The sequence below is a fragment of the Lycium barbarum genome, chromosome 12 (assembly GCF_019175385.1).
Source record: "Lycium barbarum isolate Lr01 chromosome 12, ASM1917538v2, whole genome shotgun sequence".
Lineage (NCBI taxonomy): Eukaryota > Viridiplantae > Streptophyta > Magnoliopsida > Solanales > Solanaceae > Lycium > Lycium barbarum.
This window is the reverse complement of record NC_083348.1, coordinates 81,208,816-81,228,104: the sequence shown is the minus strand read 5'-3', so window position 1 is coordinate 81,228,104 and position 19,289 is coordinate 81,208,816. Positions and strand designations below refer to the sequence as shown.

Here is a 19,289-nt window from a genome sequence, read left to right as displayed (position 1 = left end):
ATGTCCGATATTTTGAAAAAATTATACCTATGATAGAAACGTATTCTATCAAACACTTTATAATATCTTCCTTTCTAATCCAAACAAAATATTGTTTTTCTCTTTCAAGTTTCTTTAGTTGGAATTAGCATATGCACAATTGTTGTACGTTGGAACATGTACACTTAGGGAATGGTGATATTGACTATTAAAAAAGCTATGTGAAAAGCTTTGCCAATAACTTAATTACGTTGCTCAATATGCACTCTGAATTGATTTCTTAATTTGACCAAAACAAATAGGATTGAGGAGCAGATGCTTATAAATCCCCTCTCAACTCAAAATGGAAAACCTAACTCCAACTTTCTTCAACTTTTCAACTGCAATTCCCCAAATCCAAAAACCAACCCCAACATTATTGCAGGTCAAAAAGGAGAAACTATAAATAAAGCAAGTCAAACATCGAATAGGAAATAGAAAAAGAAAGGAAAATAAAATTTCATCAACCAAGTGGGATAATATTTAGTGATTATGGAAGATGGTTCATTGAAAATGGAAAAGGTGAAAATAATGTTTTCATTTTCACATTCTATAGTTCCTCAAATAGTGGTAGTGGTAGCACAAATTGGTCAGCAATAGAGGGAGAAATAAAAAGGTGGGAGAATAGTGATACTGCTTCACATGAGTTTTCACTTTAAATGAAGCAATACATTTTGAGAACTCGACTAGTAAAACGGAATAAATTTATTTACACAGATTGTGCAAAAAAAAAAATTGCATCATTAGATCATGTAAGTACGGATAAATCTCTATGATAACATTAATTGGCAAGCAGATAAAAAAATAACTAATATATTATAATAGTTCAATTACATTGATCATGTAAAATATCTTTACAATGTATTAGAAATCTTTAATTTGATAATGAATTTCTGGAATAAACTGTTAGTATATAAACTAGAAACGTCATTGTGCTCTAGGAGTGTAATATAATTATAAACTGGACTATCTCTTACTTTAACAAAAAGAAAATGGAAGAAATTGTATACAAAAGGCAGAAGAAAAGTTTGAATAAACTAACTATTGGTACTACTGAAAGCAGCCAAGGGGTCATACTTGTACAACAGCGCAAACTATGAGAGAATTAGCGGCATACAATGCTCTTGAATTTATTAAAAGTACTCTAATTTTATTTTGTTAAAGCATCTGCAGTGACTCCAAATGGGGAATCCACTTTCAGGTAGATGGTTTGGTATATTTGTATTTTTTAATTATAATTCGAAAAATCTTAGTTGTCATTCCATTTGGAGGTTTAGGTTTGGCTTCACACGGGTTAGGTGAAGTCATTAGCTATTCATTATCATTCTCTCGGAAATTAATAATATAATAGGGGTTCGTTTGGTTGGGAAACAACTTATCCTGGAATAAGTTATCTCGGGATTAGTTATTCCACCTTGAAGGTGAGATAAAATAAGGCTACAATCCCGGGATAACTAATCCCGAGATTAGTTATTCCGGATTTTTATTCCAACAAAATATGAGATAAGGAAGCACTAAAATTTTATCCCGGAACTATTTTCGCTTGTCCTTCACACCAAACGACCCCTGACAGCTTATTCTTATCTAGTTTACAATAAGGCAAAACTGTGGAAATATAATCAATAATTACTCGTTGTAATTCAACTTAAGTGGACGAATTGCTTCCTTTTGTTCAAATCAATGTCATTTCTTTTGTCATTTTATGTTATACGGTTTACCACTTTATAAATTAAGCCATCATGGACTGATTCGCATCAAGCTTATCAAGATTAATAATGATAAACTTGTAAGCTTATTACTGAAACTTGTACTTGATATAATGATGTACTTGATATAATGATGAAACTTCTTTGTACGTACATGCACCTAGAGTCAAATTAATTAGAATTTGAATTTTATAAGTCTGGAAGGCTACTGAACCCAGCGATCATTTGAGTTACTGGATTCAAACTTAAACAATTTGTATAATAAGGAGATTTTTAACACTTATATACACGATTTGAGTCAAAGTTGTTGGATTCGGCTCAACGCGTATCTTAGCTTGTATATTCGCCTATGTTGCCATGCAAGTAAAATATAATTTGGAGCATAATCCATTGATTGGAGCGGTCATAGTAAATTTGAAAAATTGAAAGTAGTACTTTTTGCTATTTCTAAAGCATCAAATATTAAAACACGATTAATATTTGAGACTGGATGAAATATTAATTTTTTCCAAAGTTTTCCCCGGGTAGACCGACCTCCATCATATATTTGTTAGTAATATTCAATTCAACTTTTTTGGAGGTTTGCGTATGAACGTAAACATGGGGTTTGTAATTTACAACTACTTGTCCACTAGAGTTTTTTGGTACAACATGAGTTTGATGGAGTCAAGGTCTTTTCTCAAAAAATTGTGGCATGATTATTGTCAGTATATGCTTGACTTGTATTACTTGAATATTCTTTTGTCCATATATTTAACATCCTCTTCCAAGAAATAATCTCGCTGCCTCCTTTGTCAAATAGAGTTGCAGAGTAAAAGAAGAATAATGTGTTTTTGAAAAGTAGTAGATTCAAGTACTGACGTCTCTGATGATTAATTTGATTATTATTAACTTCAGCAGATATCACATGATCAACATTAACTAATCTTTGTTAAAGTCACACAAGAGAGTGGCTTTGAAGTGAATATAAATTCTTAAGTAATTATTAATTATTAACACCGGAAAAATTTACTCGCACCCAGAATTTATACTAAACGGATAAATGACAGACAATTCTCACATAAGATTAAGTAATATGTTATTCCACTTTAAATGTAAAACTTAAAATTAAATTAATTTGCTTGGTACTACAACTAGCTAGGAGCATACAATCAATGCATTTTAACTAAACCCAAAATTTTAGGGAGTCCGGAGCCTAAAGGGTATAAAAATACACGGTATTTACCAAAAGGGGATGCCCAAAAATTTATATACCAATCAACGAAAAATTAAAAAAAAAAAAAAATTTGAACGTATAACGTGCACTGATCCACGTTATACAATATATTTTGTATAACGTGGATCAGTCCACGTTTTATAAATATATTTTGTAAAACGTGGGTTGATCCACGTTTTACCTCAAAAGTTTTTTTTTTTTTTTTTTGCGCGAGCACTAAAAAAAAAAAATTGGTAAACTTTTTTTTTTTGTGCAACACTTAGTGTGTTTTTTCATACTTTGACCAATGATTAATCGTATGTGAAGACTCTGAAACGTCAATATTTTGGACGAACAAGAAGTATGATTCTTTTTCTCCTTTTTGATTTCTTCCTTTCTCTCTTTTGTTGCCTTTTTCAAAAATGGAATGACCGATCATGAATTCTATGACGTTTTTAAGACCTCACTAATCAGCCAACCACTTTTTCATGAAGCGCCAGGGAACCATGCATTCCTCCCGGGCTGAGCTCTCGCGTGTTCGGGATCCGATCAGATCATATAGAACCTGATATTTTTTTTCTGCGTACAATAATGTAGGCTCAATACATCAAGGATACGTAGATGTTCGGATCGTCATTTTAGGGGTTGAAAAGGTGCCCGAAGTAAGTTTTGTTTGAAAAAACTTAGTGTTTGACTGTAAGGTTATTTTAGTCAACTTTATATGTCGAGAAAATTAATCAGCTTTATTTTCAAAAATTGAAACCGCAGAAGTGAAATTGACATTCACAGATACATTACCCCGCGATTTTTACGTTGAAATCTATTGCGTATCATCATCTTATAAGTAAATAAAACTGAAAATTTCACGCCAATTTGGGGAAAAATCGAAATTGAACGGGATAAAAGGAGTTTTTTTAAAAATCGGCTCGGCGTCTGCGTAGATCTCGAAAAAATACGCAAGTTCAAAAAAACAAACGCGTAAAACGGACGTCCGAGCGCAAAGTTATGACCATCTAAAGTTTGACCACTTTACAACTAGTTTTTCTCCCTATATCTTGTAGAATTATATTTATATTCAAAATAATGTTTTGTCGTGATTAAAAAATAACACACTTAAATCAAAACCTTAAAAAACAAAACACTTAAACCTTAAACAAAACTTACTTCGGGTACCTTTTCAACCGTTAAAATGACTATCCGAACGTCTACGTATCCTTGATGTATTGAGCCTACATTATTGTACGCAGAAAAAATATCAAGTTCTATATAAAATATTGACGTTTCGGAGTCTTCACACACGACTAATCATTGGTCAAAGTATGAAAAAACACTAAGTTTTTTCAAACAAAACTTACTTCGGGCACCTTTTCAACCCCTAAAATGACGATTCGAACGTCTACGTATCCTTGATGTATTGAGCCTACATTATTGTACGCAGAAAAAAATATCAGGTTCTATATAAATTATTGACGTTTCGGAGTCTTCACACACGATTAATCATTGGTCAAAGTATGAAAAAACACACTAAGTGTTGCACAAAAAAAAAAAAGTTTACCAATTTTTTTTTTTAGTGCTCGCGCAAAAAAAAAACAAAAAACTTTAGAGGTAAAACGTGGATCAGTCCACGTTTTACAAAATATATTTGTAAAACGTGGACTGATCCACGTTATACAAAATATATTGTATAACGTGGATCAGTCCACGTTATACGTTCAAAGTATTTTTTTTTTTTTAATTTTTCGTTGATTGGCTCTGACAGCCGAAAAAAAACTTTGGGGTATATTGTGGATCAGCCCACGATATACCCCTTTTGGTATATAAATTTTTGGGCATCTCCTTTTGATAAATACCGTGTATTTTTATACCCTTTAGGCTCCGGACTCAATTTTAGGCCTGAAGTATAGATATGCATATAAGACTCGCGAAATTTAAAAAGTATTAGATTTTGAATCATAATTTTAGTATAATGGATTCAGTATATAACCCAAATATAAAATCAATCAAATTTAAATTTTGGATGACTTGGAGTATTTCTCACCAATGGCGGAGCCACATGCTCCCAAGGGGTGTCGACACCCCTTCGCCGAAAAATTACATTGTGTAAATATGAAAAAATAACTTTTTTATGTGTATATACTATGTGTTAAACCCCTTAATTTGATCGTATATTTATTTTTTTATATTTTGACACCCTTTAATAAAAATTCTAGCTCCGCCACTTTTTCTCTCATCCCATCCCTGCCTTAACAAAGAGAAAAATGAACCATGTGAATCCTTAGAAGAGAATACAATATATGATTTCCAAATAAATATTTTTATATAACTCATAATACAGTATGTAAAAAATAGAAATCACTATAAATACATTCTCTTCCGGAGAAATTAACTGCAATCGTCAGTTATAATCTTACCCTTCTTGCATGGAGTAACTTTGGCCTTCTGGTCAACAGAAAGCAGAAGATTAGCCCACAAAATGACAAATAATTGGTACAGAAGGACGTATGACAAAATAAATTCTACCCAATAAGTTCATGTATGCTTTATTATTTTATTTGGATTATTTTCTTTTGCCTAAAAATAAACGTATAACTGACTCACGAGAGAATGAATTGACATGGATTAGAAACAGGTCAAACTAGTAGGTTTCTAAGGCGCTGTTTTCACCGAACACGCGTTTTAATATTGGAGTTGAAATTTGTTAGGTCATGTGCGACTACTAAATAGTTACTTGCTAAAATACAGGCATAAAACACTGTTACCCTGCTGAATATATTCGAATTTATTACGACACATTTATTTTTAGGTCTTATTACCTCCTAAACTTATTTAAAACGGTATAATTAACTCCTCAAACGCTGATGTTCACTCTCATATGAGAGAGTGACATACACTCTCCTTGCTACATGTGTATTTATTTATTTTCTTTTTATTTTTTAATTTTTTCAGCTTATGTGTCAATTTTTTTTAAAAAAATAAAAAACTGAATTTCTTTTAAAAAATGATTTTTAAGACCCTTTTAAAAAAAAATTAAAAATTTGATTTAAAAAAAAACTGAAAACCAGGATTAAAAAAAATTAAAAAACTGAATTTTCTTTTTAAAAAAAAAGGTTTTTAAAACCAGTTTTTTTTTTTTTAAAAACCAGTTTGATTTAAAAAAAAAAAAAAAACTGAAAACATGGATTTTTTAAAATTAAAATTTTGTTTAAAAGATGATTTTTAAAAACTTTTTTTAAAAAAATCTGAAAACTTGATTTTTTTAAACCCCCCCCCCCCCCCCCCACCCCCTTTTAACAAAAGTAAAAACATGAATTTTATTAAAATATGGAAAAATGGATTTTTTTAAATATGGAAAACTTGATTATTTTTTTAAAATGTCTTAAAAAATTTTGCTTTTCATTTTCTTAGGACACTTTTATTTTTCAATAAATTCCAGAAAAAGTTTTTTTCTTGTCAAAATGTGAAAAAACTGAATTTTTATAAAATTTTGGAAAAATTAATTATTTTTTTAAATTGTGGAAAACCCATTTTTTAAAACTAGATTTATTTTCATATATAGAAAAAAATAATCAGTTTTCTAGATTTAAAATGTCCAAATTTTTAATAAGAAGACTCAATTTTCCAGATTTAGTTTCTATAAAACAGATTTTTCATATTGTTTAAAAAACAATTCAGTTTTTCATATTTTAAGAAAATACAGATTTTTAAGAACAAAATTAAGTTTTTCTGTTTTTTATGTTTCTCGCTCTCCCAAAGAGAGTGAAACACACTTTCTTTGCCACGTCAGCGTTTAGGGGGGTAATTATTCCATTTTAAATAAGTTTAGGGGGTAATAGGACCCAGGGAAAGGTAAAGTGTGTCGTAACTTAAATTAAATAAGTTAATTTTAACAACTGAAAGTTAAGATTTAACTGCATGTCATTTATTCATACTAAGTGATAAATACGTTTGTGAAAGAATAATAATTTATTATTCATTGATTAAATATAAATATCAAAATAAAAATGCACTAGTTTTACCATAGAGTATAGACATGACAATTTTACTTGATTTGCATTTTTGTAGACGCAATTTCTTTCGGCTTGCCTATCAAATTCAATAGATACCTGCGATCATCGTGAACTTTTGGGGTGTGTGTGTGTGGGGGGGGGGGGGGGGGGGGGATCTATAATCTCATAGCCAAGATTTGATTTTTAATAGGGTAATTAAGGTTGAAATTTTACTAATGTCGGAATTTCAAACTAATTCCGATCACAAGGAGAATCTTAGTAGTCCGGTTGATAGACTACTTCAAATTTAAGCTTATTGGTGCAGATTTAATTTTGTTAAAATATCCCATATTAGTGGTTTAAGGGATGAGTGGACTTCTTATATGGACTTGAACAATTCTCTTCACATAAGCTAGCTTTTGAAGTTGAGTTAAGTCCAAGATTCATTTCTTTACATAATATCAGAGCAGGACCCATCTCAATTATTATTTCCACGCATCAGATGTCTAGGCCTGGGAGTGAGGTGGGTGTTAAAATATTATATCGGTGGTTTAAGGGATGGTGAACTCCCTATATGGACTTTAGAAAAACATCCCCTCATAAATTAGTTTTTGGAGTTGAGTTAGGTTTAAGATTTTTTTTTTTAAGGAAGTGTAGTCCATTTCTTTACAAATTTCTTACTCTTATAATGTCCTTCTGTATTCCCCTTCCTACCAATCACACTACAAAAAAAAAAGTAATAGAGGAGACAGAGAAAGAGAGGACCTTTAAGAATTTGCTTAATCAAATGGATGTTTGTAAATTCTATGGTTGAACCCAAAAGGAAGTTTAGGTTCAACAAACCCTCTCACGGGTCCGGGTATATTTGTTCATCTCTCTCTCTCTCTTTCCTACTAGTATTTCTTATTTCTCTCTCCATATATAAAACCAAATTCTGTTGGACTTATTTACCTCCACTTGAAATTCCCCTTCTCCATCTACTCTTATCAAGTCTTTATGGCATTTACTTAAACTACTTCCAACTGGAAAACAAAAAGAATCCCAATCCCCACACAAAAATGAAAATCTTCTTCACACTCTTCATCTTCCTTTCTCTATTCACATTCTCAAAATCAGAATCCACTTGCAAAAACAACACAGATTTATCTCTTGTTTCCAAGGCCTTCAGCTCTGTTTATGGGTTCAACATCACTTGGTTAAGCTCAAACTGTTCTTCTCCAATAACTGAGATAAAGTTATCTTCAAGAAACCTCACTGGCACAGTCTCATGGAAGTACTTACGAAATTTGTCTCATCTTCATACTGTAGATCTCTCAAATAATTCCTTGAAGGGTTCTGTTCATTCTTTATTTTGGTCTATCTCATCTTTGGTTCAAGTCAACCTGTCAAAAAATAGGCTAGGAGGAACAATTGCTGTAACAAGGCCATCAAATATTCAAAGACTTGATCTTTCTTTCAACAGGTTCACCAACCTAGGCTCTGCTTTTTATGTGCTTAATCTTACTTCTCTTGACCTTTCACATAATGATCTCAAGAATTTGCCTTTTTGGTTTACCAACCTAACCAAGCTTGAAATTTTGAGCATTTCTAGCTGTAATATTTATGGCAATCTACAACCCATTTCACATATCAAGTCACTGAAACATTTAGATGTTTCTATCAACCACATGAATGGTACGTTTCCCAATGATTTCCCCCCTCTTTCTAGTCTTAATTTCTTGAATATCTCATTGAACAACTTTACTGGGCTAATACCCAAAGAACAGTTAGCAAAATTTGGTAACTCTTCTTTTATTCATGCTTTCGTTTCTCAAACCAAGAATTCCTCACAAGTCCACATTAAACACCATAACTTTACAACCCCACCACACAAAGTGTTGCCTATCAAACACAAACCTACCCAATCAATGAACCAAAACACCAAAACAAAAAAGCCCAAATCAAGAAAGAAAGTTCTAATCATAGCCATTTCATCTGCTTCTACATTTCTAATCTTGGCTATAGGGTCAATCATTTTGTGCCTATACAAGAAAAGAAAACAAGTTGCTAGGAAGAACAAATGGCTAATATCAAAACCAATTCAAATACCATTCAGAATGGACAAATCAGGACCATTTTCATTTGAGACGGAATCAGGAAATTTATGGGTTGCTGATATAAAAGAACCAAGTTCAGCACCAGTAGTAATGTTTGAAAAACCATTGATGAACTTGACTTTCAAGGACCTCATAGCAGCAACATCACACTTTGGGAAAGAGTCATTGTTAGCTGAAGGGAGGTGTGGGCCCGTATACAGAGCTGTACTTCCAGGTGACCTCCACGTGGCAATCAAAGTATTGGAACATGCTAGGGAAATAGGCCATGATGATGCTATTGCATTGTTTGAAGAACTCTCCAGGCTTAAGCACCCTAATCTGTTGCCTATCTCTGGTTTCTGCATTGCAGGTACAATTTCTTTTCTACCATTTCAAATTTTATAGTATTAGAGTGGTTTGGTTATTAGAGATTAGAAAAATTAACTTCAATAGTATAAAATTTGATTTTATTTTTGTATTGTGTCTGATTAGTGGCGTACTCATAGCTTTTAGTAATTGAGGTTAATATTCAAGAAGCGAACAAACTAATAATTCATTATAACAATATTATATTAAAAAGATATAGAGTCCATTTGGATTGGCTTATAAGTTGCTTATAAGCTGTTTTAAGTTTTTTTTTAGTGTTTGACTGGCCAACTTAAAGTCATTTTGTGCTTAAAATAAGCTCAAAAAAATAATTGGACTCATTTGACTTAGCTTATCTAAGAGCCCATTTGGATTGACTTATAAGTTGTTTATAAGTTGTTTTCAGTTTTTTTGAGTGTTTGGCTGGTCAGCTTAAAGTCATTATGTGCTTAAAATAAGCTCAAAAAAGTAATTGGGCCTATTTGACTTAGCTTATATAAAGCAGCTTATAAGCTGTTATAAGCCAAAAAAAAAATAAGTTAGACTACCCCAACTTATTTTTTTTTAGCTTATAAGCTGTTTGCAGCTTATAGGTATAAGCTCATCCAAACAGGCTCTAAAGCAGCTTATAAGCTCATCCAAAAAAAAAAAAGTTAGACTACTCCAATTATTTTTTTTTAACTTATAAGTCGTTTTCAGCTTATAGGCATAAGTCCATCCAAACAGGCTCATAATCTAGTCTAGACTATAAGACACACTACTTAAAATTAAAATCTTTTAGAAGTTGTGTGACTTGAGCCAGAAGATCCATTTCCTTGAGCACAACTTTCCCTCTGTCTATCAAACCTTCTTCATGTTTCTGATTTAAGTAATGTCAGTGTATACAATAATTTTGATATTATTTTATACCAGACTCAATGACTTAAACTATAGATGAGTCTCGGGGGTAAACACTTAAAATCATAACAATCTTAATTTCATCTAGTCGTCATTTATCTTAAAATCAATCGTAAAATTTAAATATTACTCCATAAAACAGTATTCTAGATGTAATGAGCCAATTTGTGAAGGAAAAATACATACACTACGTAATTAAGTGATTTGTTTATCCTTATATTTCAACTCTGCACTATGAATGGATGCACTCCCTGTATACGTGGCACTCTCCAAATATGGTACCCCCTTATTTTTTTTTGTGATATATGATATTTAAAAGAAAAAATCTAGAGGTGACCATATTGAATGTATTCACGTGGAGGATGAGAGCAGAAATAGTACAGCCAGTAGAGAGTAGTAATGAGGCAGAAATCTTTGCAACCATAGAAACGTAAGCAGTAGTTATGATTACATACGAGCAGTAAATAGGAATGCGTGAATACTTTGGATGTTAGTACTATGAGTACAAATTCAAGTTATTTATAACCTGCTTTTTAACGCTCTTGTAAATTGTGTCCATTGTTACCACAACAGAGTCAAAACTTTCAAATCTTATGCCAGATTGGGATTTGAAAACTATTGAAATGTAAACATCATTTATGATAATGCTCTTGGTAAATTGTGCCATTTTTACACGACCAAAGTCAAACTTAATCTTACTACCAGATTGGGAGTTACTACTGTTCAACCTTATTTATTATTTTGGAAGAATGTCGCTCAAATGCTATTCATAAATTAGTTTTTCTTGGAGGCCTTCTCGAATTGAAAGAAAAAAAAAACATATTTTTAATGGTAATATATGTCACCTTTTTAAAAGCATTAATGGTTTTCAATTGAAAATGCTTGAAGTTGGAAAATTATTGCATGACATGCATTGATTGATTGTAGCATCAAAGTCCTCGTCAATAATAATTTTGAGGACTCTTCTAGGAACCATAGAAAAATGCTCCATTTGAAAAGAACAAGAACAAGTATCCCAATTGATTTTTCCTTTCAATCAAATCATATGTATAGCTAATTTTAATACTACCCTTTGACGCAGGTAAAGAGAAGTTAGTGTTGTACGAGTTTATGGCCAATGGTGACCTCCACCGATGGCTACACGAGCTTCCAACTGCTGCCACTAACGTGGAAGATTGGACTACTGACACGTGGGAGCTACAGAATGGGTCCCAAATAACATCACCGGGTAAAATGGAATGGCACACGCGCCACCGCATTGCGGTGGGCGTAGCACGTGGACTAGCCTACCTACACCACGCGCAATCAAAGTCCGTGGTTCACGGGCATTTGGTACTATCAAATATTTTACTAGCTGATGACTTTGAGCCTCGAATAGCCGATTTTGGATTGAGCCAGAACCGAGCCGATGGGTCCAACGAGATGGATGTGTACGATTTTGGAATCGTATTGGTGGAGCTACTGACGGGGAAAATAGGTTCGGATGACACGATAAAATGGATGAGGAGGCTAGTGAAGGATGGACACGGAGCCGATGCGCTTGACTCGAGGCTAAGACTCGGCGGTGACTCAGTGAGTGAGATGGTTGAGTGCCTCCGAGTCGGGTACTTGTGTACGGCGGAGAATCCTAGCAAACGGCCTAGAATGCAACAAGTATTGGGTTTGCTGAAAGACGTACATACTCACTAACTCGGATCTCATCTGAGTTAACTGCCTCGGTATGTGCAATCTCTAAGAAATCCACTCTCACTGCAGCGCGTGGTTGGCACGAAGAGAAAGACTGGCTGGCACATTGAATCATTGTACTCCCATGTGTTTGATTGACCAAATGAAAAGTCTAACAGTACAAGCCACCTCTTCACTAAGGTTTCCACTTCATCGATGGCATTAAGTCACGTGCAGATCACGTGTTTTTTGGGTCAGGAAAATGCACTTCAAAGTGTAGTGAGAGGGACATGTTTTGCTTGCTTGTCTCACTTTCTTCTCCTCTTTTTATTTTTTATTTACCTTTTTATTATTGTAATTTTGTATATCAATTTAGAAGGGAAAAAAAAGAGTTTGAACAAAATTTTATGGGTAAGGCTTGGTTTTGACAGGATTTTTATATGTTTCTTTGTATTTGAAGTGGAGCAGAGAAGCCAGGGAATCCCACTTATTGCTTGTCTATTCTGAGGGGTATTAGAATCATCAACTCCTTCAGTTTTCTTTTCTTTTCAATTCCCTTCCTTTTTTTTTTACCTCTTTAGTTTAAGCTTTTCTTGTTTGTTTGTTCTTTTCCTTTTCCATTTCCATTTATGGCTTTATTCCCTTCCATTTTTTTTTATAGGAGCAGTCTTTAATTTTTTGCTAAAGAGGACAAAAGGGAGTGATGAGTATCTAATAAAGTGGTTTCGAACAATCTTTTTTAAAAGTGACCGGGTCAATTATTGAACAAATGCAGGTATCCCATGAGAACTTTTATTTTATTATTTTCATTATATTTAACCTTGCACCATTTGTATGCCACCAAGGCCGCATGGGGTGCCTTTAATCTTAAAAATAATACTCCATAATCATGGATTTGAAATATTAGTAGTCAATTTGCAGGCCAAAATTCCACCCCGTCAACTAGCCCATAATTAGTGACTATTCTATAATTTCTTTAGTAGATGTGTTTACTTCTTGTTATTCGCATAAGGCCGTGAAGAAATCGTTAACAATAAAAAGGTGAATAAAAGAGACGATACACAAATTTCTTCCCATTTCCTCGGATTTTCGTATTATACACTTAAACTTTACGGGTAACTTGGTGCTTCTCTGTATTTGTCTAAAATGCCTAATATCACATGAAACGCGGTATAAAGAGTGTATTCTCTTTTTGGTTCTCATTTTGGATTTCCCTTAGGACTGTTTCAGTCGTGGGAAAGAATTGGGATAAATAAAAATCTCTATGAGTCATATATTGAACGATAACTAAAAATATAAAAGTTAAATTCATGATTGAGGGATGGAATAAATGGAGTAAATTTTCTTTCCATTGGTTATTGTATGTTCCAATGAAGATTTGGGGGGTCTGTTTATTTGGGATGAAAATAATGAGGGAAAAGTATTTAAAAAGCAAAATCAACATGTATGTAAGCTCCATTTTCAATTGTCTCATCACTTTCAAAGGTTTGGTCCTTTAACCTTTTCACTTTTTCTTAGATTTAACATCATGGATGCCCTTGTAAAGAGAAGAAATCAATTAAAGAAAAAGGCAGAAACATCTTTTGCTCCTTATCTTATACATTGGTTTTCCCAACTAAAATTGGAGAAAATGGAGAACAATTTTATCTTTTCTTTTTTTACATGACAACAATGTTAACTTTAAAGTAAGCCAATATGATCAGTAGAAATGTGCTACCTAAACTATGGCAAAGAAATTTAGCACGGTGAAGAAGGTGAGAGGGATAGGGTTAAACTAATAATTAGTGGAGATAGTAGGAGGTGGAGGAATGAGAGTGATTAAATCACTCTAACTCATACCTATATATCTTAGTTGCTCTTAATAAAGTTAAATTAATTGTATTATACATCATACGCATCCATGGGTTTGTTGTTGGAATTCCTATATGGGTAATGCAATGGTTACAAGATAAAATGTCTTGATTCATTCCTTAGTTAAAGTGCTCAGATTCAATGGTCTCACCAAATACATACTTACCAGATGTCCTAATTCATTCCCTTGAATTAAATGGCTCGGATTCAATGACCTCATTTACTTCGTTCATATTTAATGTGGACTCTTCATTTTCTAAACGTTAGGGGATGTTTCTGATCCTAGCCTACCTATATATTTCGGTGGAGACTTCTTTTGAAAAACACCGAAAACACATCTCTTCTTCTACTTCAACGTAACCATTTTCTTCTGATCTCTGGGCAATAGTTTATGCAAACTCCAAACCTCCAGCCACTAGTGCAAGTGTTTGGAAGTGTTGTGGAACCTTGGGGAGCGAACGGGCTAAACGATTTGCACCGTAGTCGGTCTGAATCACTTTCAAGGCAGTGGCTTACCACGATGCAACGGTGATTTGATAAGTTGTTTTTTCTTGTTTTGCTGGTTCTAGATCAATACTGTTTCAAATTTTATCAACATTTGTAACTCAATTAGTTAGGTGTTGAAACCAAATAATACAAGGAACTATTAAATGCCATAGTCGAGGGTTCGAGCCCGGGATATGAAAAAATTCTTGGTAGGGAGCCCCTCCCCCCTGATAGGGCCTATGCGGAGCGAATCCGGATATAATCGGGCTCCGATGCTGATACCGAACACCAGGTGGGAAACAAAAAAAAATGCCCATAGTCGAGAAAAAGATAATAGTAGTTTGGAACCCTAAGTAATTGGTAAATTTTCTTTGGTCCATGTATATGCATGACTCAGCATAGTTAACATTCAATTAATTAAAATGAGCGTCTTTGGTCTTTTCATGTAGAAAATATGTCATATTTGACAATTTATAGAACTATACTACAGTCAAATATGGAACAACAATACAAATTTATATGACACATGAGCAATTAAGTGATGAAATAGTAAATAATTACGATAAATTTGTGTATATTCACAAAAAAAAAAATGAATCAAAAGTTCACGATTCAATTGATTGAAGGTTTAATATGCTAACCAAATATCATTGCGACTAAAATCAGAATTTACCAATAACTGAGGATAAAAAATATAATTGATCCTTAGAGGAACTATTGAAATATCAACATTGAAAAAGATCTCCTCACTCCCAAGTATTCGGGAGGGCTGGTGAGATCCAACTATACCTTTGAAAATAAAAAAAAGAGCTTCATGTGCTCTCCATAAAAAGAAAATTGGGACATGTTTGGATCTAGAAATAGGTATTGATAAGGGGAAAAAGTAATCCAACGAGCGAATAGAATGGTCCATAAACCAAACAAGAGAACAAAGTGGAAAAGAAGTTAAAACAGTCCACTGACTTGTGTGTGATGAACAACGATAAAGAAAGATGGTGATATTTACATGAAACTGCAACGGAAAAATCAAAGCAACGATGCGTGCCGTGTGGTTTTTTATTTTCTTATTTATTTTTTATATACTACAACAACAACAAATTTAATGTAATTCCACAAGTGAGGTATGCGAGAGTAGTGTGCAAGTAAACCTTATCCCTACCTGGTTGTTTTGATCCTCAACTCAAAGAAAGATGTAAAAGAAGGAAGTAGCAACAAGCACAAGCAACATCAAGATAATACAGTCTTCGAGGCCGAAGGAACAACAAGTATTAATATAAATCTAAAAATACGAAAATAAGAGTATACAAGATAATACTAATACCCTGGGAATGGAAAAGAAATACGTCCGACAACCTACTAACTTTCTACCTAACTCTCGACCTCCACACCCTCATATCTAGGATCGTGTCCTCGGTGAGCTGAAGCTGTGTCATGTCCTGCCTAATCACCTCACCCCAATACTTCTTATACCTAACTCTACCCTTGCTCAAGCCCACTACGACCAACCTCTCACACCTCCATAGCGGGGCATCTGCACATCTCCTCTTCATATGTCCGAGCCATCTCAATCTCATTTCCCGCATCTTATCCTCCATGGGGGTCACTCCCACCTTGGCCTGAATATCTTCATTTCTAATCTTATCTTTTTTTTTCTTTTCTTTTATTTAAGAGAGCCTGCTAGGAACGTGCCAAAGGTTAGTTTTTTTATCAATAATAAAAGCGAACATCAAAGAGAAGAGTACAAGCAAGGGAGGCTACACTTTACCTTGCTAATCCTAATGAGGTAACGAACCTCTACTACTTAACAAGCATGAAGAAAATAAGAACTAGAGAAAACCAGGTATTCTATGATCATCACAGAGTTTATAATACACTCTGTGATGATATTACAAAGGAGGATGCTTAAATAATGTAAAACTATAAAAGTCAAGAATAAAGTTGAGTTATCAGCCTCAAACTTCATTTTATATATGTATGAACTTAAAAATATAACTTGCCCATCTAAAGTAACCTGAAGTATTTTCTTTTTGTCTTCTTCTTCAAATTTGTCCAACAACACTTGATAGTTCATCACTTCTTGGATTTATTGGATCTTGCTAAAGTTGTTGACACTATCAGATGATTTTTCTTTGCCAACTGCATTGATAGGTGTCTCGGAATAAATTCCTCAGTCACCTTACCATCCCAACTATGCTGCCTTCTATGTGTCCTCTGTTTACTTTTGTTGCTTCCCCTTCTTTGTTTCCTAGGTTAGAGATCCCCATTCTTGGCCATCTTATCAAAGCATATGTCCAGCATATCATCCTCATCATCCCCATCGCACATGTCATCGCCCAAGTCAATATCATCTGTCGTAGTTGGACTAAGTCCTGAAACTACAGTGTCTGACTCATGGCTCTTTATCAATACTCCCATATCCTTTGTGATACTGACGAAGCTCTTCTTAGAATTATCAATTGCATTCGATGTATCCATATCATGCGAAACAAGAGCAGGAAGGATATCTTTATTAGTCAAGCTTACTTTTGTAGTGCTTAAATTAGAAGAAGTACATGTTACTGCCATAGATGAACTTGCCTTACTTGAAGGCACAAATGCAGGTGCTTGAGGACTTAACTTACTCTTAAGAGGTAAAGTCATATGCTTCTCTTCCTCAACTAAATCTGCCCACCTAGGAGCACTCCTTTCCCCTTGTTTTTCCGTAGAATTCAAGAACTCAATCCCTTGATAATCAATATTTTTCTTCATACAATGATCCAGCAAAGCATTTTGAGTTGGTAGAATTAAATTAGGATCGATGCACAATTGAACATTCCTAGTCGCACCCTTTTCCCCACCTAACGAATTACTTCGACTAGCCGAGGAAACAATACGACTTCCAACAAATTTTTTGTTTGCAATCATGATCCAATTTCTAGACGCATCATATTTTTCATTGCTGGATTTTTCAGCTTGCAAGTCACCAGGTTTTGAAGCAAACTTCTTCTTAAGACCACGAGAATTTTCAGCTTGCAAATCAGTAGATTTCTTAGTTGTTAGCTTCCCTTGTTCATCGCTGCCCCATCCAGCAAAATTGGCCTTACTCTGTACAGAATTTTCAACAGCTTCGTTGTCACCTGTAGCAATTAGTTTCTGCCCCGAATCAGCTAGCAACATATCAACCACAACTCTTGGTGTTTCCCCAATTTTATCAACGTTACTAGCTCTTAATTGCTGCCCGGAATAATCAGTAGGAGCAATCTTATCTCTTCTATTATGCCAATACATCCATCTCAGCATCCTCTTTGTTACTCTCTCATCTTCTAGACATAGGAGCTCTTGACTAGTCAACACGCAATCCAATATAACACAGTCTGTCTAACCACTACTTTGTAGAACTTACATTTAAGTCTTGCAACACATTCTTTTCACACAGAACACAAGATGTGAGCCTCCATTTGATCAACCCGCCCAAATACTATGTGTGACATCCCGGTCAATCTCCCCATTACCTTAGATTACTAACTCCATGTACTTGAAACTTCCTTTGTCCGCGGCAATTAACTTGCACTCCAAGTATTCAGTTTCGGTCCTGCTCAACTTGTAACATTTTGACTCCAGGGTCTGTCTGCAAACATCCGACCTCGCGTTAATGTCGTCTCGCGTCTTGTCAATCAGTACTATATTATCCGAGAAAACACCCTTGAATGTGTTGCGTTAGTACATCCATCACCAATGCAAATAACAATTGGCTAAGAGCGAATACCTGGTGCAACCTCATCACGACTGAGATATATATATAGTTATAATATTAGGATGAGACAGACTTACATGTGTACATGAAGTCATGGCCATTGATAATTTATATGACTAATTATATTTTGTTCGGAATTGAGGTGCAATTATAATTATTCTTATTTTGATACCTATTTTACAACATAAGACGGAAACAGTGATACATTTGTACATTCAATATTGCTTATTTGCTTTCACTCACTTTTGCTTATGTGAAAATTTGTTAATTACTTCTTTCGTTACTTGACTTGCTAGAAAGTTCATTTGTATCTGTTGTTTGTTGATGCTCTATGACACACTTTCAATATCTCAACATTGTTTTTTTTAAGTTCACTTATATTTTCTATACAAATTTTAAACACCAAAAGATTGATGGACAAGAAAAAAGGTAAATCCTCATCAGAAGAGTTAACAAGAAAACCTAAGGAGAAAGAAAACTTGTTGATGGACATACGCTTTGGAAGTATCCTATGGCAGAGTCGATGATAGGACCTCCAGTATAACTAAATTGAAACAAAGAAAATTAGCATAATCTTTATGCCAAAAAGTAGGGATGCATTGTTCGATCTGACTGATTACTTGAAAAACTTTAATCATACCACTTACATTACAAGTATTAGTAAAATATACCGGATACGGATAAACATCACAAATAGCCATTGAACAATTATTATAATTGAAAAACAGTAATTGTCTTGGAGTTTCAAAATCTACGAATAAAATTTTAGATCATTTTTAAAATTTCACTTGAAAAATTTAGAACTCAAACAATGACTATTTCTTAAAGAAGTTTAATTTTCGAATCAGTCGAAGTCTAATAGCCCTGCTAGCAAAAAGAAAAAAGAAGCATAGTGGCCCAGACCAAACAAGAAGCAAAGTGTAGAACTCCGAATTCGCGACTTTTGTAGCGCAAAAAAAAAAAATTGAACCAAACTAGCACAAAAAAAAAAAAAACATTAGTAGGTTTCACGCACGAAATTCGTGCGTGAAAGGACCAAACTGCAACAAAACAAGTTTGGACCTTTCATGCACGAATTTCGTGCGTGAAGGAGGCTTTGACCATTGAGCTTAGGGTAGATGAGCATTGAGCTCTGTGGGCAAACTTTATACTACAAAAAAAATTACTAACTACAATATATCTCAGCCCTTCATTTTCCTTTTAGCTTTAATCATGTGTGTTTGTAATGTAATGAAAAGTAATGTAATGAGAGAAATGTTTATTATCGGTGTATATAACTTAAATTGCGGAGGATATTTTGTATGTTTTCTT

General features: G+C 33.8%; 1 protein-coding gene across 1 annotated transcript; it reads left to right on the top strand.

Moving 5' to 3' along the window:
- The first annotated feature begins 7,661 nt into the window (after positions 1-7,661).
- Positions 7,662-12,430, top strand: LOC132622685 (calmodulin-binding receptor kinase CaMRLK). The gene is made up of 2 exons (XM_060337338.1): positions 7,662-9,350; positions 11,325-12,430. Exons 1-2 carry the CDS (start codon positions 7,697-7,699, stop codon positions 11,930-11,932), a joined length of 2,262 nt encoding a protein of 753 aa, XP_060193321.1. The 5' UTR covers positions 7,662-7,696; the 3' UTR covers positions 11,933-12,430.
- Positions 12,431-19,289: the final 6,859 nt, after the last annotated feature.